The sequence below is a fragment of the Denticeps clupeoides genome, chromosome 18, assembly GCF_900700375.1.
Source record: "Denticeps clupeoides chromosome 18, fDenClu1.1, whole genome shotgun sequence".
In the NCBI taxonomy this organism is placed as follows: Eukaryota; Metazoa; Chordata; class Actinopteri; order Clupeiformes; family Denticipitidae; genus Denticeps; species Denticeps clupeoides.
Window position 1 is genome coordinate 15998213 of NC_041724.1, and position 26892 is coordinate 16025104.

At 41.3% G+C, this 26892-nt stretch overlaps 1 protein-coding gene across 4 annotated transcripts in view; it reads right to left on the minus strand.

Moving 5' to 3' along the window:
• The window catches only part of fgf13a (fibroblast growth factor 13a), a 106729-nt gene that overhangs the window by 9831 nt on the left and 70006 nt on the right, over positions 1-26892 (minus strand). For 2 of the 4 annotated variants that reach the window (XM_028959512.1, XM_028959514.1), the window contains 2 exons: positions 15648-15758; positions 8879-8982 (listed from right to left, as the gene is read on the minus strand). In XM_028959512.1, coding sequence (XP_028815345.1) covers positions 8879-8982; positions 15648-15758 — 215 coding nt within the window. Of the gene's footprint in view, positions 1-8878; positions 8983-15647; positions 15759-17640; positions 18230-19494; positions 19767-26892 lie in introns of those variants that run through there. The other 2 variants (XM_028959515.1, XM_028959513.1) reach the window with 2 other exon arrangements.

A 26892-nucleotide genomic window follows, 5' to 3' on the forward strand; every position in this document is an offset into this window, starting at 1 on the left:
AATCTGTTATTTATTATATGCTATAGTTATACTTATAGTTATAGTTATATGATGATAATATAAAGTATTAGTTAGATTTTTGCTATATTGTTATTTTGTAATTCCATTTTATTCCATTTAATTGCCTTAATCTTTATTCCTCTTGTTGCACTGAAAATGTTTATGACAAAAGAATTTCACTCTGGATACATACAGAATTACCTTACAGAACATCCTGCCCAAGAATACAGTCAACATAACAACCACAGTGTTCCCAATTCTAATCTTTTCATGTTAAGAGGTCCATTACCTGGCACTGAGAAACTCCTTGTATTATGGCTGTAGAGAGTATACTGTAGACTCCCTTTACATGGGGAAGCACCATAGACAACGACACAGACATAGTGAAGATGGGTTTGCATAAACACATGGATAATACAAATTATATAAACATTCCTAGAAACAATAGCTCTACCTCATGTGGCAGTGGTGGGCTAGCGGTTAAGGAAGCACATTTCACAGAGGACACATTTCACTTTGTGCACCGTGTGTTGTGCTGATGTTTATCATATTGACAATCACTTTCACTTCACTTAAATCTGTATGTCCTCCCACTGAAGTTCCAGATTTCTGAATAAGAATGGTAACATGAAAGGATGTTGGAAGATGCTCTGGATAAGGGCATCTGCCAAATGCCACAAATGTAAATGTAAGAATGCAATAAAAATGCCTGATATAGACACCCAGAGAGTTCCTGTTATTGCATGGGTTGTGCTTCCCTGATGCAGACGCACGCTTGGTAAGGCACCGTTTAAGTTCATGAACACAAATTCACACCACATGACCAGTAGTATATGAGTCACTGTGTTCAGTGAGCGCAACAGTTTGCAAGCTGCATTTGTTTCACCAGCATGAGTCAGTTACTTCCTGAAAGTAAGATATAAATGTATCACTCAATGAAAGTGCTGCTCTCACTACATGAAAAAAAAAAATATATATATTGGATGGTTGTTTTAAAATTTGCCCTAAAATATCCCAAAATATGTGTATATCTCACAGTGCATGCTGGAAGCAAATGTCATATTCACAATGCTTAAATGAATGTGTCACCAAGGGTGATAAAAGCAGAGGACGCATTTAGTTGTGTGCTGTGCTGTGTTTAATAATGACAGTCACTTCACTTTCATTATTATCATTTTCACATCTAAACAAAAAAAGGTGTATAAGAAAAGGCTTAAAACTGGACACAGATCATGACACAGGTCATACACTATGGCAGGACTGAACACATCAACAAGACACAAAGTAGTTATAATGCATCGGCATACTGCTTGATGTGTAAAACACAAATCAAGGATTTCCATTTGAAATCAAGAGATATCCAGTAGTGCCATCAGCTCGAAACTGACAAACATCAGTGGGACCCAGATATGGCCAGCCCCGCAGCCCTGATCATTCAGTCTGTGGTTCTCCAAGAAGTTTGGAACAACCAACCAGCAGGGTGTAGAGGGTAGATTTCTATGTAACTCTTAACTCTTTAATTTTGAAAGAAATCTTTTATAGGCACCCCAGTACTATATATTTATACTCTCCGACCCAAAAGATATTTAGTATTCAGAGTTATGTACAGAAACTTTCGTCCAAGTGGATGTATAAACCAGAAGGAGCACATATTGCACATTGATGATTAGTTTAATACATTGTTACTTATTGGTTAAGTAACATACCAGTCCAATCCATGTACTGATGTTTTACAACATCTCTTCTGCACACCTCATCCAAATGGGAACCTGTTCAAACTGTCAACCTATTCCAATGGTATGCTGATGTCACAACCTGTAAAAGTTAGACATTCAGGTTGGCTCTCCTCCCACCCAGGAGCATAAGCCCAGACTGCCAGCCACTCTCCCTGCCAAGCTAACCCGCCCCACGACAAGGTACAGTCATCAGTGCATGCATGTATCCCACCGGCAAGCTGAGTACAGAATGTGAGAAAGTGCCAGGTGAATGAAGCCAGGCTTAGTTGTTCTTAATCACTGTCACTGTTTAAAAGCTTTATGGAAGACATCTTGCTTACAGGAAGAGACAAAGTGAAACAAAGAAACAGAAAGAACTTGAAAATATATGCAGGCGGATAAATTAATTTAAATTAGAAACTCTAGACAAAAAATAGAAAATCCTAACACTGTCAGAAGCACCCATGGTTAACCTGATGAAAAAGGTGATGCTGATGATGATGATGATGAGTCTCTATCTGAAGCTGTAGCTACATAACTATTTATTACAGACCTCCTTTAAGCTATTCAGTTACCATGACAACCTCTACTTTGGCCAAATGGGACTAATTACTTTAATCTAAGAAGCTGAAAAACATGGGTGGGCTGTGGGAAGTAAGTACATAATTTTTATGCCAATATGGCAGTGTAGCAGGAAAAGCCTGTTATATAGATATTATCGATTTTTTCTGGTTGCTGTGCAGGAAAAAATGGCTTCCTTTTTGTTGTGTTCTGATTTTCGCTCTCCATACCCCCCACTGCGGGCATCTTCAGTCCAAACAGAGGCCGCATGATGCATATTTCATTTCTGCTCTCGTGTTGGAGGAAAACCCCACACCGTCACCTCCCCCAAACCCCACCCACCCTCGAACTATTTTATGTCTTACCGTCTGCAGGACTCCCCTCCCCCACAGGGTATCCCCGCGTGACGAAGCTCACTGGCACAACATGTACATGTGCTTGAGGAAAGAAAGGAGGGGGTTGGGGGGAGTCTCTTGATCCAGACCCCCAAAAACATCTCCCGGCTGCATTGCTTCCTTCATTCATTTCCTTTCAACTTGATCCTACTGCACAGTTCATCTGCCCTCCCCATGTGCATCTTTATTTATTACTGCACTCCTTCCCTCCTCCTCATTTTTACCCTCTCACCAGTCATCATATCTTCTGTGTATGACACCTGATACAATACATCATTCTACTATATTTCATCTATTTTAATTGCACATACATCCCACAGTTGCCAAGATTTCTCCTTTTCCCTCTCATTTCCTCGCCTGCTGAACGCCCTTCCCCCTCCTCCTTCCCCCTGGAATTTCCTTCTCTCCTTCACTCAACAGTGTCTTCCTGTAATGTCTTATTCTGCACTCTCTTTCCAACCTCATCTCATCCTTATTCAAGAGAAACACATTACACTGCTCATAATATACTGCTCATATATTACAACCACCCTCTAAAAGAAAATACAGTAAAACATCGATTCCCCAAACCCAAACAAACTGATAATTTATCTGTAAAAAAAAAAATGGTGGAAATGACAGCTATTGATATTTGTTCTTCTCTCCTGTTCCAGGAACATGGCTTGATTGTTATAATTTTATACTTTTGCAAGAATTCCCTTGGGTCATAATTAAAGCCCAATGATGCCTCCTGCAAGCAGAAAAATAGCTCCAGTTCCACCGTAAGACACTAGGCAATGACTCTGCTCAGGATAGTACAGATCAATCTGGTCAGATCTATATAAAACCCAATTTACAGATCCTTGCTGAAGCGCTATCAATATTACACAAAGCAGCATTAGACCAAGTCCAGTCAATTTAGCCCAAGCTCCAAACCAATCAGAATACCAGCTGCGGTGAAGGATTCAGCCATTTTTCGACACTATGGTCTGACACTATGGTTCAGGATAAAAAAGCCAATGTTTTTCTGCAATAAAAAGCCAATTTTAGTATGAATGTTTCTTTCAGCAAGATGATTTAAGTGGAACATGCACAAGTCTCTGGGCAGCACAATTCTGCACGTGTAGTTGCAGTTTTTAAAAGCAGCAGTGAGGTTGATCACAACCTTTAATGCCCCACATGGATCAGTGATTTCCCAGCATTCCACTCTTTTAATTGGACATGGTCACAAAAACATTCTTGATGTGTTATCTTTTTCATACAAGGAAAAGAAAATGCATTTAGGACATGAATTTCAGTACAAATGTGTCCATATTCACACAACATTCTCCCTAAATATTTAAGCTCTCATAAGTGGATGTTCACTGTATTCACTGGAACATTTCTTGTCTGCATTGTTACCACAACAACAGAAACCAAAAATAACAGTGCTTCTCAAACCTTTCAGAGTGCAAAACACCCACAAAAATACTGGTCTCTCCAAGCACCACAATTATGATCAGCGTTAAAATTCAGAAACCCAGGTTTCATTATTTTACACAGGAAGAAATTGTATTGCCAATATCAATAGAAATATTATAATATTATATATTATTGACTGACATCCACTGTAGTCAAGCCTCTGCAAAGATGCAACTATTTATTAAAGCACAATACAATGTACAATATACACAACGAAATGTGCTTTTAACCATCACCCCTGCTGCAGTGTTTGGGGATTGTACACAGAGAAATGGTACCAATGTGTACATATATGGGTACAAATGCTTGTTGCTGGGGCAGGACCCTTCTGCAGAACAATTATATTTACATATTAAAATTATATGTACATATTAGTATGACGTAGAGGTCACTTGTTGTGTTGCCCAGGGAGCTGGAGGTTAAAGACAACAAGAGCCACAGACACGGGGAGGCTGGGCTCGAACTGGCAACCTTCAACTAACAGGCACAGAGTCTTAGTCCACTGAGCTATATGCTGCTATGTCAGTGATCAATGATTCTGTCATTGATGTATTTTCATTTCTTTTATCCTTTTGTTGTGGATTCGAACCGGCAACCTTCTAATAATGGGTCTATTTTCTTCCCTGCTAGGCTACCACTGCCTACGTAATATGTATGTGATATGTAACATAATATGTTAATACATCAACATGTATCAAATTTAAGCAAAAAAAAAAGAAGTAAAAAGAGGGGAAAAGAGAAGCGAATACATTTTTAATTGATTCTTTCTCTTCCCACACACTGCCAGGCTGATGGATGCATACATTTCCAATGCTGCACACTGCCTCACCCACACAGCCAAGCGATCCCTCTTGTCCTTTATCTGGCTAACTCTCTGTCTCTCTGTGGCACACACACACAGGAACACATATATCATACATCGAAACCTTACAAACCTCTGCCTGTCTGTGCTTAATTCAATGAGAATAACTTTTCTGGGACAAACATAGAATGAACAGTACCCTGGGGTCCTATTGCACACATTTACATTTTAACTAAACAGCAATGGACAGGAATATTTTTTCTATGAAAAATAAAGACAGGTACAGAACACTGAATGCCATATTTTTAAGATTTTTTATAGTACCAGGTGCTAATGTTTCCTCATGTAAAGGGGCAATGATTTAGTGTACTAATAAACTGAAACGGAACCGCAAAACTGAAACCTCGTTGTAATTCAGATTTTAAAAAAAAAGTTACAATTTATCTTCTCAGTGGATGTATGAGTGTATGTGTGTTATATTTTCAGTACCAAACACACACACACAAACATTTTAATTAAATAAAAAGAACCAGAGTGCCTTAACTACATGCTGGGGAATAATCTAGGGACACAGCCTCGACTGTGTCACGACTTTCTCTTGTGACCAATGACTGGGGATGTCCCTTTGCTGCTGGGCTGCTACTGGCTGGCAGAGCAACAAGGGTGTCATAGCAGCAGCGACAGACACACTGCATAGGGCACTAAAAAACAGCCTCTTTATCTATATCCCACTAACAAGATAGTTACAACAAAACACACCAGCCTGTGTTCTTCGCGGTATCGGCCAACCTGTGAAGGAACCACTATAAAACACAAGAAATAATATATCGTATAGCCCACACAAGAATATGCTGTATGTGATGTATGCAGTGAGATCCATATTCATAACGTATCATTATGTCTGATGGATGAGTGCATTTGTGGTATTAGAGTACGAGATCGATATTCTTCAATGTTGTGTGTATCAGCAGTTTTGCCAGAGAGTGTTCTCCCTAAGGGGCAAATACACATTTAAAAATGAATAATAAATAAATAAAGGGACAGAACATTACTGGAAGCACAAGTCCAGATGAAGAACAACCGTGGCCCTCACCAGAAGGCGCTATAGTCCACTACAACTGAGCAGGGCAAGGTTAGCCAGGCAAGGGCATGAGAGCAGAGAGCACAACACAAGACAACAGTAAAAGTGAAGTGAAAATCATTACAACAAATGTGTTCTCTGCAGGGGAGCAATGTGTGGGGATGGTACCTCAGTAGCACCTTGGCGGTTCGATATTTGAACCAGCAACCTTCTTATCACGAATCCACTGCCTTACCTGCTAGGCCACCACTGCCCCTCTTTTTAATAACAGATCTTTATAAAAAAAACATTACATTACATTCATACAAATTTAAGTGTGAAAACTTAAAAGCATGACTGCTGCCATTTACAAGAAGTTTTTATGGACTTTTATGTATGTTCAGTATAGTTTATTTGTCAAAATATACATGAAATGGACTGAAGTAAGAACAGGCTTCAAATTTGCAACCTGATATGTTAAAAATTATGCTTGGTAAAAAAAAAACATAACGCTGTTTCATTCAGGTGGATTGGAGAAGAGTTTGTGCACAAGTGCATGAGAAGATTCACCCTTAAAAGGTCACCTATCCACAAGCCATTTCTTTCAGGTGATTTCATTCACCTTGATGTCAGTTCAGTTGATGAGTTGATTGTGTTCAAATTTGTTTTTTTTTTGTTCAGTATGAAACTGATGTTAGCTTCATAACAAGAAAATTATTATGTCATACAGTTCAGCATTTGCAGCTGCAATACATAGGGTGCACCAACAAAACAGTTTTAACAATATGCATGCTGTTGTACCCAATCCACAGTTGAGTGCAGGACATGGTGGGTACAGCCCAACTAGTTTGCCAAAACTTTGGTCACACACTACAGGATCTTGTTACAATATACATTTACATTTAAATGCATGGCATTAATCCAGACAGTGCCCCTGGACACACTCAGGGTTAACTGTCTTCTCAGGGGTACAGTGGTAGTAAGTGAGGTTTTAACCTGTGACTTTGTGGTTTTCTGGTTCATATCTAATCCACTAATCTAATACCCCACTGTACCTATACAGTGTACAACCTACAGTGTAACAAAAGGTAACTTGTATGGTATCAGAATTATATTTTGTTGTCTGGTATGATATTTTTTATATGCAATAAATGGTTTAGACAAATGCAATAATGACACAGTACAGTGATGTTGCATGACTGATTGAAATATCTGACTTTAAAAGATAAAAGTAGAGGTACGCAAAAATTTTATAAGCATTCAGTGGACACCACATGGTCATGTTTTGCAATCCAAGCTGGCCTGTGATTCTAACACATGGTCCAATAGATGTAATGATGCAGATGTAGTTGTTGCTAAGATACATCATTCAGGAAGCAGCTTGTCACATTACGCCAATGCCATAAATAATGTCCTGACCTGATGTCTTGGTAGGCTTAAGAGTGAAAAGCAATATTTCTTTCCAGCTTTTTTAACTGTTTATGCCACATGATCAGATGCACTGGCAGCTGATTCACTGTAGGAGTTTGCTATAATTAATAAATAAATGCTTTATGGACAATGTTTCTAAAGACAAAACCACAACTGTTCCTAGGACATTAAGATCCGGTAAACTGGAAATAAGTTAGAGCATGAGAAAATGGGAAGATTCCCGGCCAATGCAGTTCTCCTGTTAGGGGCAGTGGTGGCCTAGCAGTTAAGGAAGCGGCCCCGTAATCAGAAGGTTGCCGGTTCGAATCCCGATCCGCCAAGGTGCCAGTGAGGTGCCACTGAGCAAAGCACCGTCCTCACACACTGCTCCCCGGGCGCCTGTCATGGCTGCCCACTGCTCACTCAGGGTGATGGGTTAAATGCAGAAGACTAATTTCACTGTGTGCACCGTGTGCTGTGATGCTGTGTATCACATGTGACAGTCACTTCTTCTTTCTTCAATCTTTTATAGGTGAACTGGGCTCATCCCAGTTCATGCTTTTCGTTTTTATCACCATAAACTGAAGCAACAATTCAGATGTGAGACAGTTGTGTATGCAGTTGAAAAAAATGTGATGCACATATTTAAAGACAAATAGAGAAATAGTGGGTGGTATAAATGCAACAATACACTTGAGGTCTTTTGTGAGATATTGTGTTCTGCAGAAACCTAGATATCTGTATAGTTTGTTTTTTATTTTCCTTTCCTTTCCTGTATTGTATTTATTTCCATCAAAACACATCACATTTACATTTTCTTTTACAAGTTACAATCTTGTGTAGTTTACAAAATTATACAAGATTTCTTCAATGCCCCCAAAAAGTTGATGTGACCTTTATCAGTTCTTTTGTCCAGACAAACATGCTGGCTCAAGCTCCTAAACAGTCCATCACACCCTGCAACCTGCAGCTAGTCCACAAGTGTTCTCAGCATGTTTTGTGCTCTGCCAACCTGCCAGCCTGTCATCTGAAACTTAGCAGCTGCCCTCATAGTCAAAGTATCTCCACATAAAGACAGTCCAAGACTTGATCGTCTTTATTACACTATGTAAAATAGCTATTATGTTTTTATACTGTATATCTAAATCTATCTATACTGCCTATGACCTTTTATTTCATCTAATAATTCCATGTGCTGCAGTTACTGACCACAAAACTAAACTTGTCTGTCAGGTTAAAATAATGACTTAACCCATTGACAGCTGTCAATGGTCCCATGATCCCTTTCCAGTTTTATTTATTGCTGCTACTTATTGTGTAATAAAGGGGTGCTGACTGACAAAGACTATTCAAGAAAATTTTATCTTTTACACCCCAGGACAGGTCACAGGTACAATAGAAATATATCATGGTGATCGTGGAATACACACACACACACACACACACACACAAACAACAATTCTTTCTATGTGGCATATTTCATACAGGTACTTACTGATGTGTACAGATAGCCCTCACTGTTCATGGCCAGGTAAAGCTTGGTCTGCACACCCTGGATGGCCACCACCCGAAGCCCGACAGGAATGAGGTTGAACATGGCTGAGGAGAAAAAAATCAGATGAGATACTCAGATATGTAAACTGATCTTTGGTCTTTTGTTCATTTCGATGTTCTGTGGGGAAAAATTCCAGATATGCCTGCCATACCACTGTCTGGGAAGGCCGAATGCCTACATCCTCCATGGTCTCTGAAACTGAAATGTTTTAATATTCATCACCCGCTCTTCTCTGTATTCACCAATGAACCTGAATCTCACATCTCTGCCAACAAATCCAAAAGCACAATAAAAAGTCTTTCTATCCTGTTACGCAGCATCTGTGCAAACAGACCGACCTGCCAGCATCAGTGGGAAAAAATGGCACTGTTACATAACATTGTATTTAATTAAAAAGAAAACAGTAAGTAAAGTTTCTCTCTCAGTGAAACAAGCTTCAGATAATGGGTCTCATAGAAAATCACACAGATGGAATTTTTGACTTGATGTCTCAGTCACAGACAGGTGGCCTAAATGCAGAAAAACTGGTTCAGTACTATTTCTCGACAGGTCAGGGGTCACATTTATAACTGTTTTTAATCTATGCACCACAGAGGTTGAAATGTAAATGGATAAGTGGTGGCTGTGATTATCACAGACATTTGGACACGGTAGGAAACAATCAGTCTGATTGCTGAAACCACATAAACACCTTTATTTGTTCGTGACATAATGGATGCGCTGACATTGTTAGAAGATTATGCCAATGGCAGAATTGGAAGAGAACAGGTGTTCCATGAAGATTTTTTGGCTCATGATGATGATTGGATCATAAAATGTAATAGATTGCCTAGATGTGTGCTTTTTGGAGCTGCTTTTTGGTGCTAAGCTGGGACCAATGTGAGAGAGACCATGTTTATGTCTCCCTCTTTCTCAGACGCCACCCTACACACACCTGTTTCCCCCCAGTACTGAAGCCATCCGGGTTGCCAGAGGTGTCAGCTTCGATATGCTTCCGGTAGCAGACACGCTCTTTCGATATGCTGCATGCTGCAATTTTTTTATGATTAATTTTTGGCCACTGTCCTGTTTGCTGCACTCACTTCATTCACACCATTCGTTTAACTTTTTTTTCGGTTTGGAGGTTTAAATATTCATGAAGTTATTTGCATGTATGGTTGAAGGGAGGACGGCGGATTATGCGGAAAATCCACACTTTATATGTTGCTTGCAAGTGGGCGAGTGCACAATTTCATAAATCTGGCATTTTCTTTACATACGTCATTTTTAATGTCTTAAGATCGCACATACACTTTTAGTATATATTCAGCTTTGTCTTGTCAGGTAACACACATCTCTGGCCCATCTGACTTATCCAATTTTAATAAACATGGTCTGGTCGGCGGGTCCAGACACCAGTTCTGTATTAATGTCTCATTAATAAAATTAGGTAATTGGATACAGACAAATTGTTATTACAGGCATACTGTTATTATGATGGCAGATCGGGGTTCTTATTAACAGTGAACTGTATGCATTGTAATTCATGTAAATGATCAGATATGAATCAGTCAAGTATCTCTTAATTACATTTAACATACAAATTTACAAAGAATGTATAAACAAACAACAACAAAAAAAGGTTTCACAGCTGCTTCCAGAACTATTGCACTGCACTATTGCTGCACTGTTGAAACTAGTGCTAAAGTGAAATATCATTTAAAAAAGCACCACCTTTGTTAATCTTTTTACAACAATTTGCATATAAATACTGGTTTAATGGTCAGATAATGGTTCATGTTGGCAACTACAGGGATTGTGTCTAATTCCCCTCTTAAAACTGGCGTCTGACATGGCGTGTTGTTTTTGAAGCCTTTGCTGTGCTGTGTCACACTAAATGAACCACTTGAGAGTGAACTTGGACAAACCACAGTCATAAAGCAGTGTGTGTGCAAGTAAAATGGCCTTATTTGACATGTCCCTGTGTGATCCTGACCCAAGGACACCAAGCAGTGAAAGTAGTTCTGTTGCAGGCGTGGTGGCGCCTTTCCATGAAACCTCGTTGCTTTTACTCATGCTCCTCCAGAGACTGCTGCAGACAGGAGCTGATTATTTCCCTGCACCTCCTGCTGCGTTTCCTAACCTCCACCCACCTCCGCTAGAATTGCTCCTCCTTTTTGATTTTCCAGCAGAAATGTTTGTTAATGTTTCATGCGGATGAGGGAGAAAGGCTGTGGAGATGTGACTGCTGCCCACATCATTCAGCTAAAATAAACCAAAAAAAAAAAAACCTCTCTCCTGATATTCTGCTCTCATCTGGAGCTCTGATGGGAGTCTGGGAACATCTGGAAACACGTCTCCACACGATTCATGATTCATGCTTTCAGGTCAGGCATGGGCAGCAGCTTCTGAAAGACCAAGAGCCACCCAGGCTCCGTTTTAACAGGGGTTGTACAGGGGTTTTTATTTGTTGTTTTTCTCACTGCTATGGTAGACCTAATTTCAGAGGGATTACCTGTACTTCACCACTGGGGAATTTCAAGGGAGAACTCAATTACCTATACTTCATAGAGCACCTGTGAATGCGTGTGTGTGTGTGTGTGTGTGTGTGTGGAAAGCATAGAGAAAATCAAACCTGTGAGAAGCTGCTGCTGCTGCCACTTTTAAAAGCACACCTCCCTTTTTCACCCCATGAGGTCCTAATGCCCTTACTGGGCTCTTTTAATGAGCTTCCAGAACCTTCTATACAAAACATCACTATGCTCATATCTGGATAGCCACCTTGTAACAAACAGAAGCAGTAGCACGTCTCTGTTTAAAATAAGAAACCTTGTAAATTCTAAATGTGTTTTGAGTTCTTCTGTGAATAATTTCCAGAAAGACCTAATACATGTAGAGCTTGATGGTATAGAAGGGCAAATGAGGACAAACTGAAAACTTTAGGTTCAAAGCTCTCACACTGATAAGAGTGGGCCCTCTTGATGCTGCTTACAGGAAGGATGGAGCCTTCTTCCTAGAACCAGAATCAGTTTGTGCAGAGAGCACGGTGTGTTTTGAACAATTGGCACTGCTGCTTGACACCCAACGTGTCCCTGCTCATGTGAAAATGTGTGTAGTGATTCATCAGCCTTGCGCCCAGGAGATCATATCTGTAAAAGGCAGATATTTTATGCACTCTGGGGCTGCTCATTAGATAATTATGCTGCGTCATATGCAATATTTCTAACTACAATCAAGCTACAGACTAAAGGATGGCTTGTGGCAGAGTAGACTGTAAAAAAACACTCCAGGTATCAGGACCATGGTCAGTGTTTATTATTCATTACCTACAATTTGTGAAAGAAGTACCTATCTGGAACAACAATATAGAATGATGGTTGTTTCACGTAATGTATTGCAGGGATTAAACAAGGTTCAAAGGATGAAAATCCCAGGGGATTTGTAATGGGAAGAGTGTAATGGAAAATTGGAAAGTAACCTTGGAAAGTGTCAATTGACATTATTTAGCATTTCAGACCACTTTCCATATAATATTAAATGAGCAAAATTACACAAACCAAGTGGTGGAAAGGGATTGATGGAGGTAATAATTTTAAAATTAATTAACAGATATTAACCTTTCTAAATAGACACAAATTAAAGCAAAGGCTTCATAAGACTGGATAGGAAGTTTCTTTTCCAAAATAACCACAATAAGTAATTAATCCCTGCTGTATTTCCTTCCATTGACAGAGCTGTATGAATTGTAATATTATATCAGAGAGTTTACACATATATGGTTTCATCTATACTCCTAAAATACACAGTACCACTTAAACCAGCATAGTGCAGGATGTTCCGTTGGGATGTAAGACACTCAGCTATGAACCAGAAGACCATAAAGTCACAGGTTCAAACTCTACTTACTACCATTGGGTCCCTGAGCAAGACACTTAACCCTGAGTGTCTCCAGGGAGACTGTCCCTGTCATTACTGATTGTAAGGCGCTCTGGATAAGGGTCTTTAAAAACTCCTTTCAATGTAAATGTATGTGCAATTCTATTTAATCAGGCTTTACAAAAGGGGGTCTGCAGTAATGCTTGTAAAACTCTGGGTCCATGTGTGTGCACTGAGTGCTGTGCTGTGGTGTGTAACCACCACATGACCCTGAGTGTATATAATTTTGTGCCAATGAATGAGTAACTATTAATTTCTCTAAATTCTACTGTGCAATGGCAAATTAATATCAGAATTTTTACAAATATTACATTCCTATTCAGATTAATTCCTTACATGCTCAAGAAGCTGATTACTCATCAAATTAATATTCTTAATTGCGTACACTAAAGCATAGTAATAACAATTATTATTATTATTATTAGTAGTTCTTGTTCAGTTGGTCAGTGTTCAATTTAGTTAATTATATCAGTTTCAGTATTGAATTGTTGCGCTATAATTATTGTAATGATGTTTTGTGCATTATAAAAGCTTCGACACTTCTGTCGAAATATTGACATCACCTTCTAAAAAACTCAAAGAGTTCAGTGAGCAAAAACCTGACATCAATGAACATTTCTATGGTACTATGTCCCATTATACTTTACACAGCATGCTCTTCCGCAGCGACTGTGTGGTAAAGTGTGTCCATTTGAGTAGGCCCTCTTCTCCATGCACTACCATCACCATGGAGACAAGAGCACCAAGCTCCTAACAATTCTATTTTTGTAACCGTGTGAAACGCTGAGAGAAATATCTTTACATCCCAGCTCTTCATCCTGTTTCAGCTGTTTAAAATTTGATCCAAAATGAAATAGAATGAAATGACAATTTGGCGGGGAAAGTGGGCCGCAGTTATGTAACCTCATCTCTGATTGTGAGAAAAAAAAAGAGGAGAAGAAGAGTTGTTGCATGCAGGGAAGTGGCTCATGCGGCAAGCTCCTATCCCAATTCCATTATATCCCACCTCAGCACCTGTCTCCAAGGATAAAGGAGAATTTGCCCCATCAGAGTGGCCCGAGACCTCCATGGACACAAAATGCAGGGGATGTGCATCTCGTCACTGCCAAATGACTAACTGAATATCATGGTGCTATTTCACAGCACCCACCCCCCTGCCCGAGCGCCACATCCGTTTAGCATTGGTGTGATGTAGCGCCGATTACATTAATGCCACGACAGCGAACCATGCGGCGCCTTCTGACGCACAGGCCATGCAGCGGCTTGGCCGCCTTCTGGAGATGGACCTGCACTCGCTTTTGCAGAGGCTTCCAGTCAGGTGACCAGGCTCCTCTTCATTAGCTATGAGATATTAATTTATTTATGCATAATTAGATGTTTCACAGTTGTGTTTCACAGCTCATTAAATTACAGTGGCAACCCATTTAACGGATCTTCTACAAGACTTTGCCTCTACTACTGTTGATAAGGGTAAGGAAGTGGACTCGGGATCAAATTCCGCCACTGAAGTCCCCTTGATCAAGGTACCATCCCCACACACTGCTCCCCAGGTACCCGTCAGGGCTGCCCACTGCTCGCAAAGGTGCTGTGCTGCAGTGTATCAGAATGACAAAAACAGTCACTTTCACTTTTAAATAATTTCTGGTAGCATCAGTGTTTCATTGACATGTTTGCGGGTGTGCACCCCACTTTCTGTCTTGCAACCAAATCAAAGTGAGGAAAGAGACAAAAGATTGATAGACCCATCCACTGTCATAGTAAACTAGTGGTTGAGACACTTGCCTATGAACCAGAAGTCCCAAATTCAAACCCCACTTAATACCACTGTGTCCCTTAGCAAGACACTAAACCCTGAAGGGCAATGTCCCTGTAACTACTAATAAGAGCATCTGCTTATTGCCATAAATCTAAATGTAATGCTACAATGGCACCACACAGCCAGTGAGGATGCCTTCACCATGTTGCTTTGCAGCTAATTTGCCCACCGACAGCAGTGCTGTTTCATTAAACCATTGTGATTATATTTAAGCATACAATTCACCATATTATTGATACACTATATTGTAGTCTGTTACATTTCTAAAGAAAGTCTTTCCATGCATGCTTCGCTGTATAGTCCCATACCTAGATATTATTGCATGGAACAAAGACATTGAATGAGTTCTTGTGGTATTTATGCAACAGCTGTTTATAGCACTGGTTCCTAAAGTGGGGGTGTAGTCTGACTTTTACATACCTCATACAGCGATTCAACTGGCATTGAATTTAAAGAACATTTACTGAATGTGTTCTGTCTATTCAACCGCAAGGTTGATCATTCCCTGTACAGATATATCCCATGCGTGCTGCTGAATGACAGAGAGGCAGGTGGTAGCGTATTTACATCTCTTGTAAATGGCTTCAATGGTAGTAAAGAGATCTGAAAGGTGCGCTAAGCACTGGAAAATGACCTTTTGAGGCTGGTGCCATTATCCAATGACTAAGAGAACCACACCACTTATTTCCGACCACATTCTCATCCTCCATCATCATTGTGCAGCTTTAACTGGAGCTACATTGCTACACTGGGTTTAAAAGGAAAACAATGCACTGACGAGTGACTGCGACTCTTCCGGTGTGGCATGTATGAATGCTGTGAGTAGATTGTCATACACGACCCGGCCTCAGGGTGAATTTTAACGGTGTCAATGTTAGTTCACTTTCTATGTCTCAGCTGATCAAGCAAATAAAAAGTGAATAGGAGACAGGACCAAGGACATCAGGTGACACCTCAGGGCCAGAAGCGAGCACTTACTGTAACCGTTGTCCTCCTCCTTTGTTCCATCGATGGTTCCGTCTGCCTGGAGCTGCAGATGGAAACCCTGTCGGCTGTAGAGCTTCGTCACGATCCCCTTCAGCTGGGGCTCTAAGAGACAGATTGAGAGTGAGAGAGAGAGAGAGAGAGAGAGAGAGAGAGAGAGAGCGAGGAGAACAAGAAGGAACAGTGAGACAAACTTTCTAACATTAACATCCTGTACGCTGTACAGGTGAGACAGCGCAAAAAAAATCCTCCAAATTAAACCACCAGATGTGCGGTTTTTAATTCTCTGGAGCCGAATGCTTCAAGAAGAAACAGGCATGCTGCTTGAATCATGACAATAATTCTACATGAGTAGCACAGGACCAGGTTCGAACAGCTGCCCTGTCCCTGTTCCTTCAAAAAAAGAAACTCAAGCACAAGGTGGAACAGCAAGACAAACACCTGACATGCAGACTGACAATCAACCCAATTTAAGTTGTTCTGGGAACTAGTTCTTAGTGACCCGATCTGGCACACAGCGAACAATGACATGCCAGAGAGCTGCAGAAAACCAACACCGCCATGCTTAGACCCATCGCACCGGTTCCTCAGAAAGAAATTACTATTATACTTTAAATAAGCTCATTACATGCATGACTTTATTCCTTATATTCAAAATAAATGACTGGCATAAAAATCTGCATTAACATATAATGCTGTTCCTGTATATATGATCTTTACTTATGGCATGTGGATAGTGAGCAGTATTTGCAGTCTCCATGGGGTATGTGAGGTTCGATTCGATATTACATATTATTGATATTCAACACAAAACACGAAAGTCAGTATAGTACAGGGAAAATGAATGGGTTAACCTTGTGAAGGGTGTCGACGGTTCCTGACACCCATTACTTGATAGCGAATAATAAAGAGGAGCTTTCTTGATTCTACGTTTTTAGCCAAACAAAGTGTGTAAGGCTGGTTTTACTCCGATAAAATAACCATACAGCTTCAATCTATGCTGAAAGTCTAAAAGGGCAGAAGAGCGGCCAATGACAACCACTGTCTCAGATAACTTTTTCTCTAGCTGTCAGTAAAAGCTTCTTTCACAAAGCCACCAAATCTAAAGAAAGGCTCGGGCTAATGTAATCAAATGCAATTACACTGCAGAAATATCTCTGTGCAGACGTGCTTGTGCCGCAGGCGAGGCTCAGCGGATCTCCTGCACACATGTGTGTTACATAAGCCTCTCCTCCCCGGCCCCTTCCACCAGGGGGGCGGCAGGGTGTCATGTCTGGCTCGCTGTTTACTGTACCGGTGATCTCCACACCCAGGGTAAAACCAATAATAAAGTGCACACAGGTCGGTGCGACCACACCCTAGCGAGCCAACAGACAGGATGAGAAGAGATCTCCTAGATCATGAAATCAATATCAAACTCACAAAAGCGGAACAATTGTTTCTGTTTAAAAATGTTTCTGGACGAGAATTATAAGTCATTTTATGTTCTTGCTGATGGATGTGTATGCAAGGCTATGGTAAGCACCTAGAATAGAAAGGCGGTAAATATTAGATGATGCGGAGCAGGTATTAAAGAGCACAGGCATCCAGGGACGCGCCCTCTGCCTAACCTGCTCATCTGGTTCTTCTATTGTCCGTCAAAGGCACCAGGGACAGGACCCGCTGAGATGTGGACACAACAGGGGAAAGTTGGTCCACAACGCATTGTTTCCAGCAGCGTGCTGCAGGTCACCAGGGGTGCACAGCTTATATAAGCCAAGCGTGGCGAGATACAGACTTTCAAGTCGTCGTTGTCGGTTAATGAGACAAGTCGAAATAAAAAAAACAACTATGACTATACTGACAGAGACAACGGATGCAACGATAAAACCTAAGTTCCGAGAATAATTCTGCGTAGTGTAGTTTGTGTGTAGTTAAATATGAATTACGCAGTCATGCAAAGCGGATCGTTTGGAACGGGATGATGGCTGGCTCGGCGCAACCAGACCTGGTCGCCTCCTCCTCCTCTTCTTCGAGCCGAAGAGTTTGACCCGCGAGAAGACGCTGAGCCTGCTGGGTTTCTCGCAGGCTCCCTTGGTCTTGTTGGGGCTGCTCACGCAGCGGCAGGCGTTGGACTTCTCCCGCTCCCTCGCCTGCCTCTTCTGCCGGATGAGGGAGCTGGCGATCGCGGCGGCCATCGCCAGTTTGTCGGTCTGTTCCGCTCAGAACTTGCGGACGGAGCTCGCCCCTGTCCACGCGTGTCTGGTCGGGAAACGCTCGATCCGGCGCGTCGTCCTCATCCAGGGCGCACTTCAGACGCGCAGAGCCCGAATGTCAAACCATCCCCACGGCCCGGCATATAACGTCTCCCCGCGGAATAAAAAGTAGAAAGGAAGAGAGGAAGAGAGGAAGAGAGGCACTTCTCGGCTCAGCAGCAGCAGCACTCCCGACTTGGGGACCCCATCCCTCCCCCAGCCGATCCCAGACGCAGCAGGCGGGTCGGAGGAGAGAACACCTGTTAACGTCACCGCCGTGTCCCCCTGCGCGGTCGCCAGGAGCGTCACCCTTCAGCCACGAGAAGAGGCTTCATTAAAAATGCGGTGGGGAGAAGCAGGAGAGCAGGGGTGGGGTGGGGTGGGGGGGACTGCGTCATGTGGACTCTTTTTATGTCAACGAGTTTAGCAATTCAATGTTGACAAATGTCATTTACAATAAATAATTATTTTATTAAGGAAACGGGTGGTTGGACAGTTATTTAAACTGGCACTATTTTCTGCTGTGGAATGCACGGGGCGTGTCCAACGATAGCCACGCCCCTTGTAAAGAGTCCATCGCCTATAATGGACATATTCAGCCACACATGTTTCTCTCTCCCATCTCATTTTTGTCTGACATGGTTCAGTGATGAACAGATCCCAACACGTTTAGTATACAAGTCATGTTAGTGCAATCAATCAATCAATCAATCAATCAATCAGTTTAATCGATTGGACTATGTCGGACAACAGGACTTGGCAACAGCGCATCAAATGCATTGTCCACAGCTGAACCGTCGTTGTCATGGAAACGTTGTGTTTTCATCCGAAAACCAGAACGTACCATTCCTGATGGTGCATACAGGACCAGCAACCAATCACAGCCTTTCATGATCATAATAAAAACGATTGCAACAAAAATTAATTAAATCATTTTATCAGTCTAATTGGGTGTGTTAATAAAAATAGGCGATTTGACCAGAAACTGGTTCTGCGTTTCCGTCGCAATACGATCAACTACGACTTAAGAACACGATCACAAATTAAGTTATGCACTTTAAACATAAAAAATATGCATTTTTACTGAAATAACACAGTTCCGCCAGAGTGGACTTGCCTAATCTCATCAGCCCTTCACTCACGCAGGGACCGCACCCCAGCACGAAACGCGCGGCGCTGCCGCCACCTGGCGTCCGGCTGCAGAACTGCAGCGCAGCAGCAAATCCACGCTCCCGGCCTGGCCCACTGCTGACAAAACAGCCAAGTAATAACTCACGATGCATAATTCAGGGACCCGACGGGACACTTGAACACACTTTTTCTTACGATTCCGACTTTCTACGTAGATCAGAGTTGTTGTTTTCTTTCTAGGTTGTCACGTACGCACACTTTGTATATCGATTTCTAATCATTTTAATATGTAAATTTGGTTAACCTACGGCATGCCATTAATCGGCGTTTTAATCGTCACGCCTCGTTCTGATGTAGAGAAAAAGCGACCGAGTCCGGCGCGGAACCGGTTTCAGCACCACGGCCAGCTCCGGAAAACAAGGCGTGCCTCCGGGCATCTTCCACGCAGGGAATCTGAAGGAAAATGAGGACCCTACCTGACGTGGACTTTCTGAGCGGAAAAGTCATGTCCTCCTCTCGACAAGATGTTCGCGGTTCTCGGCAGCGCTGTAGTGAAGGCAGGACGACGCTAGAAAAGTTTAGACCATGTCTGAAGTATCCTCAGAGGAGCGGGCTGGCGGCGAGGCGGGGCCGGCGCTACTCGGAAGATCATTAGCAGGCATTAGCGGCTCGCCATTACGCGGCCATTAAAGATTCATCGCGGGGCCGAAGCGCTACCGACCGTTCGCTAAAGCAGCAAACGCGGAACGGCGAAGAAACGTCGCGTAAAAGGCGCCGAGAGAGAGAGAGAGAGAGAGAGAGAGAGAGATTCAGCTCACATTACAAAAAATAAAAAAAAACGCGAGTGTAAAACGATACTTTAATGCGCCCGGTAAACCAGTTAGGCTGGCCGCTCCACTTTGGCCTGAGAAGCACGATCGACGTCCATCTGGGGAGGACAAACATTAGGGCACTGCGGCCACGTCAGGCCCTTTTAGTGGAAAAATGTGAAAACGGATGTGTTGAAATACTGTACAATCCTCAGCCAGTTTCTGGGTGTTTAACCACCGAACTACACGCGAACCCATTAAAGTACACCGTTCGTTGAATTTGTGGCAGTTTTTGACGTCTGTCAGACGTCTGTCTCTGGCGCTGATTCTTGACGTTTTGAGGGGTAAGTTTGCGAGATAACATCAGCCATTTTCACTTCAACTTCGTTCGAAACGAATAAAACGAAACTATTTCACATGAAGAATTATAACAGAAGCACAACGTTAACGAATGTTGCTACACAGAACACAGACGCATTCTGCCTTTCCTCGCACTCCCAATGTTAACCAGTAGGTGGCGCCAGCGTACCGGGAGTGATTTCTGGCCGCTCGGCGCGGATTGTAACCTTAAACCGGCTCTGCTCGTGTTTTTTTGTGAAACAAACAACACAAGCACGTCCTGTGTGTGTATAGGAAGTGAGAGTATTGATTGCAGACGGAAATATAAAGAATAAAAAAAAACAAAAAAAAAAACAGAAGAGCATTTGTCTTCTCGGACACAGGAGAAAGAAGACAGGATGTTGACAGGATACATTTCGATCCCTGCTTACTGTTTCTTCAATAATAATAATTAACTACTATCTATGAAGGTGAACTCTGGCACACTCTGTACTGAAAGAAAATATATGGATTCCCATATTCCTGAACTGTAATTACATGGAAATTAATGACAATGTGTAAATAGACACGTTTCTGTTATAATTAAGCTATAATTAACAAGCTAAGAATATGGGTTCAGTTTTGGGATGCAGAGAAATTCTGCTCTATCCCATATTTAGTCAAATCATATGTCCATTCCTTCTTGTACCAACATTTGGAATTAGAACAATGCATGATTTAAATGTAGGTGATTTACATCTTTCTCAACTGTATGACCTACCTAAGGGCTTTTTTTTTTAAATAACTTAAAATTCTGGAGCTTTGTACAAAAACATTTGCCTACTTTCAAACATTCAGAGGTGGACCAAGCAGTCGAATCTCATATTTATGCCCTTATTGATAACATTACCCCACAATTTTACAGAAAGACCTGGGATTTTGAAGTTGTCAAATGGTATTCCATATTAGACCTGATAAACTCATCCACAATGTGAACTGAACACAATCTGTAATAAAAAAGGTGTATGTGTGTGTGTGTGTGTGTGTGTGTGTGTGTGTGTGTGTGTCTGTATACACACACACACACACACACACACACACACACAGGGTCAAACAGGGTCAAACTAGATCCTGAACATTTGGCTAAAAACTTTGAAATTAGGACATAGACAAATATATCACATAACAGGACACCCTCCATCCTTTTCTGAAAGTTACACATTCTTTAACATTACAAACAAACACACTAAACACACTCTTTGTTCTATACTCCTTATTCGTGTTACTCAGGGTCATGGCTCCTGGAGCCCAGCCCACCACAGGGTGCACACTCACACCTACAGACAATTCAGAATTGTCAATCTACAAGCATGCTTTTGGAGAATGTGAGGAAACTGGAGAATCCAGAAGAAAGCCTAGAAAACACGAGGAGAGCAAGCTAACTCTTTGGAGGTGTGATGCCGTGTCACCGTGCAGGCCACAATACATTTTCTCATAACTGCAGAAAGAACAAGCTGTAAAAGGCTAGAATTGAAGGAGCATGTTTCCCTGTCTACTTATAAAACTATGAGTCTTGTGACCTGTATCCCTTTTGGGGGTTGGTGACGTGGGTGGGTAGGTGATTGATTTAACAGGGTAAGGTGTCTCGGTGAATATATTATTCAATAATAAATATCACATTGCTGTATTTTTCAACAAAGTAGTTCCAGCTCAATTTTCCCAGAGCTGTATTATGAAGGTCATCTCTTTTCACAGCATACCTCTTGTACATGGATTTCCTACAGGCTGCATGTTTCTGGTCAAAGAGTCAGTTTTCATTCTCTGGCTGGAGATGTAACATAGTAGGACATCTGAAAAGATCTGGCTCACCTTGAGCATGATGTTTACAAGCCTGCTGGTCTCTAATGCTCAGTACGGGGTGGGCGGAAGCCCTAAATGATTCAGGGTGCCCAGGGCTAGACAGGGACTGTGGATCCTGCCAGGGATTGTACATTTTTACTGGGATATTTATTTTCTGATTTTGAAATCAAGCCAATTTTTAAAAAATATGTCATATCTTTATTGTTAATAACAATACTGCAGAACTGGTCAGTTTGTTGGTCCCAGTATTCATGCATAAAACAATAAATAAACCTGGGGCAAAGCAAGCATTTCCCAACTTCAAATGTTACCTTTATATTCAAAGAAGGTAGAATAAAAAGTGATGCCAGAATCAGGCTACACAAATTCAGCATAATTGTGTAGTTGTCAAAACAATTGCAGCATTGGACTTTTTTTTTGCAGACAAAATAGCTGCAGCAATGTAGCTTCTGTGAAATTCACACCATGATGAAATCCTATGGTTGAATCCTATGAATCCTCCCCAATTACATGCAAAACATGAACAAAGATCAAATATGTAGTCTTTCCAGTACCCCTACCAAGGCAAAAATGTACAGCACAGTAAATTTGACACATAAAATGCTGTGCATCGGTGATTGAACATGGAGTGAGAAGAGTACGAGGGACGTGTATATACACAGATGGAGACACTGATCACTGGAGCAGGAGCGCTGAACGGTAAACAGACAGCACTTCCTCCTTGCCAGGAAAGAATGACATCATACTGAAGTTGCTGCCAGGACAGCAACTGACCACTAGATGGAGATACTGGAGGGCAGAGCTACTGTACTCTGCACTGTAAGAGCTATAAATATCATAAGCCTTAATGACTGGTTGGTATAACTTTGTTTGCTCAATATATGGTACTTCTTATTTAATGAATAATCTAGCAATTACTTTAAATGGTTTAGAATGCCTTGGGAAGCAGACATGGATCAATAAATAAACAACAGCAGGTGATGTCCTCATTCCGCCCTTTCAGGGGGTACTTAGGCCATGCCTAAACATTTACATCATTTAGCAGACGGCCCCAGAGCGACTTACAATCAGTAGTTACAGGGACAGTCCACCCTGGAGCAATTTAGGGTTAAGTGTCTTGCTCAGGGAATTGAAGTGGGAATTGAACCTGGGTCTTCTGGTTCATAGGCAAGTGTGTCACCCACTAGGCTACTAACACCCAGCAGAGTGTCAGCCATCCGGTGGCATGGAAATCACAGGTGTCGCCATGGAGACAGTGCCTATACACATGCGCAAGAAGCAGGGTGAGAATGAGCATGTTCAGTGGAGGGACTGTATGTGCTGGTGAACTATGTGCAGACCCCCCCCCATCAAGTCAGCTGCTGATCCCCTTCTACACACATGCTGAAGTGAGACAGAGGTTTGTAGGTTCTGCTTTGCTTCCGGAGCGGGAGAACAGGACATTAGGATCAACAAGACTGATATTAGAGGGTTAAGTGTAGTAGGGCAATAGCTGGTTTGTCAATGCGTTAATGTCATGATTTTATTCATCTCTATGTGTGCTTTTATTTAAAAATGACTCGCTCCACGACAAAAAGTGGTCGGCCATCTTCCATCTGAAGATGTAGCGTGTAAACGACCCCTCCCAGCAGCGTGAGCAGCTGAACCCTGCCTCACGTGGAAATGTCATAGGTCAGCAGTAAGATTAGTATTCACCGCGGTGATGTGCGTGGCGAGCACTAAGGGTAAAATGATGCGATGTGTATATGTATACATATATATATATAAAATACTTACTGATTTATAATCAATTGGATGACAGCATAAGATGCTACATTACAATCTCTGCTGACTATAGTAAAAGACCCTTCTTGATCCCCTCGCCCAACTCTCTCCTCATCACCTCCATCACAGAGAGAATACTAATGTGGAAAATTGTCACCGTGGGAAGGGGATCAGTCCCTGGAAGCTCCGTACCTGTCAGAACTCATTATAGTGAAGACTGTAAATGCTGTAGACTCAGCTAAAAATAAAATGACCTTGGCTAAAAGACTAGTCACTTCACTAAAAGTAAAAAGTAAAATAAAAAATCTATATTTTTTAACTGATGAAAACCCACCCACCCTGATGCTAACTACTAGCCAGCACTTGAGGAATAATCCGTTTCAATTTTTATTACAACACAACTGTTCAGTGCTTAAGTAAATGTAAGTGACTGTTTACTACCCTGTTTCTGCAGGGGTGATTTCCAGATGAACTGACAGTATTCATTATTTTACATGATAAGATGAGAATAACCGTTACTAGTGTAAATTTATGAAAGAAGTGTAGGTTTTTGTAAGAAGCTTCATTTTGGAGTAGAACTAGTGTTTACTGCGGTATTAAATGTCAGGTGATGGACCTCAGGGTGCTGCTCTAGTTCCCTGTTCAACTTGCAGACGGAGCAGAATACTCTGATCCATTTTTTTTTCATTTCTGAAAATAAGTATTTCTGCTCAGGTGTTTGATGGGTGTAGTGTCTCAATCTGTAGTGTCTGTACAGAGCAGAAGCAAAAAGCGAAGACTTCCAGGCCTGCTCTCACGTACCCTGTCTTTGATGACCGGCTGAGGTCTCAATCAGAGGAACCAGGCAGTGTGAGAAATGGCCCAGCGGAGGCTCCACTGGGACTCAGCATGACCTGAATGAGTAATCTGTGCCTGACGCTGATTGGTATGGGAGACACACGACTCTGGCTACAGCCACGCTCCGCACTCAATCCTCCAGCCCTGGGACAGCACTCATAATTCCATTCCTTCACTCTGGGGCTCCTGCACTGCCTCTCCAGAGCACCAAACCTCCCACATTTGTTAAATGTCCTATCATTTACACAAAAAATCTATCACTAAATATAAAATAATATAAAGTACACACAGCAATGTGATTGGCTCATTCTATGTTCTGTAGTCCCATCAGCTATGGTTTAGAGTCTTGGTTCTGTAATACATGTAAGCACTATACAGTGTTTTTCTTAATATCCTCAATTTCCTTGCTGCGTGTTTGACTGCAGTACTGACAGTGGTTGATTGACAATAATAAATAATTATTCATAAATTATATCAGAAATACAATTGTCTCCTGTGCATACTAGTAAAAAGTTAGATTTTAATACTAGTCAGCTGGGAGAGCTAAATAATTTAGTAGGTAGTAAAAAGTTTGATAATCATTGATTAATAAGCATCTTATCACGGTCAGCCTAACAGCTGTCATACAATTAAATGGAACATTGTGCCATTCACTAGTGGCCCAGTTACAGAGATAAATGATTTCAGACATGTGACAAAAAAAAGGAATGTGGTTTTGTTTGGCTTTGCAATTTTTCATTTTGACTAATTGTATTTTTGTAGGGGACAAAAGTATGTAGCAAAGCAGCAACTGCAAAATCACATGAAAAAAACACACATTCTTAAACTTCTGAAATTATTTTATTATATCACTATCCCAATAATGTTTGTCTTTAATTCATCATTTAATTTTTAACTAGATGTTCAATAATTAGATAAATAACAACAATTCATCATGCTCTTACATGATCTTTATTCCATATCAGTAAGAAAGAGGTACCTCTGATCTGTGACCTCTGTGAAGGAATTGCTGAATGTATATTTCTGTGCAAGTATACATCTGGCTGAATGAAATGTGAACTGAAATAATGAGTCCAGCAGTTCAAAATAGAATTATGTGTAATGACTTCTTTGCGAGAAGAATGGATGCACTAATAATGACAGATCCAAGATTTCTCACATAAAAAAGGTAATATCTTATTACGATGTCCAACAACACAGCAGAGTTGAAAGGCTGGCCAATATGAAAATGACTGATGCTTCCTTTGGGCCAGCCACAAAAGATGTAAATGGTGCTAGTAAAGTAGCACCATTGCACTATGCACTATTGATGAAAGAGAATGGGAGGGATGGGGAAAAGGGAGGATGTTTGAGTTTGAGTTCAGTTTTCCCCACTTTTGTTGCCCTTTTGTAAACATTTGCATGATATACATTTGTCATCATTATTTTTTTGTTAGAATATATACACTTTTTTTTTAAACTTCAAACTGTATGTTAACACTAACTGTATGGCACCATGACACCAAGTGAACATGAATTCAGATCTATCACCACTTAAAAGGAAGGGAACACTAGATTAAAAGAATTCACAATCTAATGGAATTCGGTGACATTGGAGTTAAAGAAATAACGTCATGAATGGTGATTCTCGTTCAGGAACGTTTCCATCTCTGATGAATATAGCCACTGACAGCCACATTGCTGATCTTAGTTCCCGCTTTAACCACTTCAACTCAAAAAAGTCTCACATCACATCCGCACCACTTCTCATGCTAAAAATGGGGCTTGATTAGCAAGATAAGTGAGCAAAAGCCATTTACAGCTGCCGCACACTCACTCCACTTCAATGTTTCACATCTCTGAAGATATCATTGTTGATAATGACATGATTTTTTCTTTGTCTTAGGAAAGATGGCACCAATTTTCAACCCATTTCCCGAAAAGGGTTTCCAGTTTCTTCTCTATATATTTTCCTTCCTATCCTGGCAGCATAGCAGGGATGCCTGGCATAGTTTTGCAGGGCCAGCTGACCTGGGAACAATGCTGAGAGGCTTGAGCAACAGGGGGGCGGAAGGAAAGATGTTCAGCTGTCACATGCGTGAGAGATTTGCCCAGGAGGCTGAAGAATGAGCCAGCAGACATGCCACAGCTCATCAAAAGAACAAAAGCAAAACTCACATAAAACCTGCATAGACACAAAGGATAAACAAGAATAAGGATTTCTGATTATATTATCAAATTAAAACAGTATTATCGACATGCAGACTGGCTATGATATTATATTCATATTTCATAAATGTGATGTCC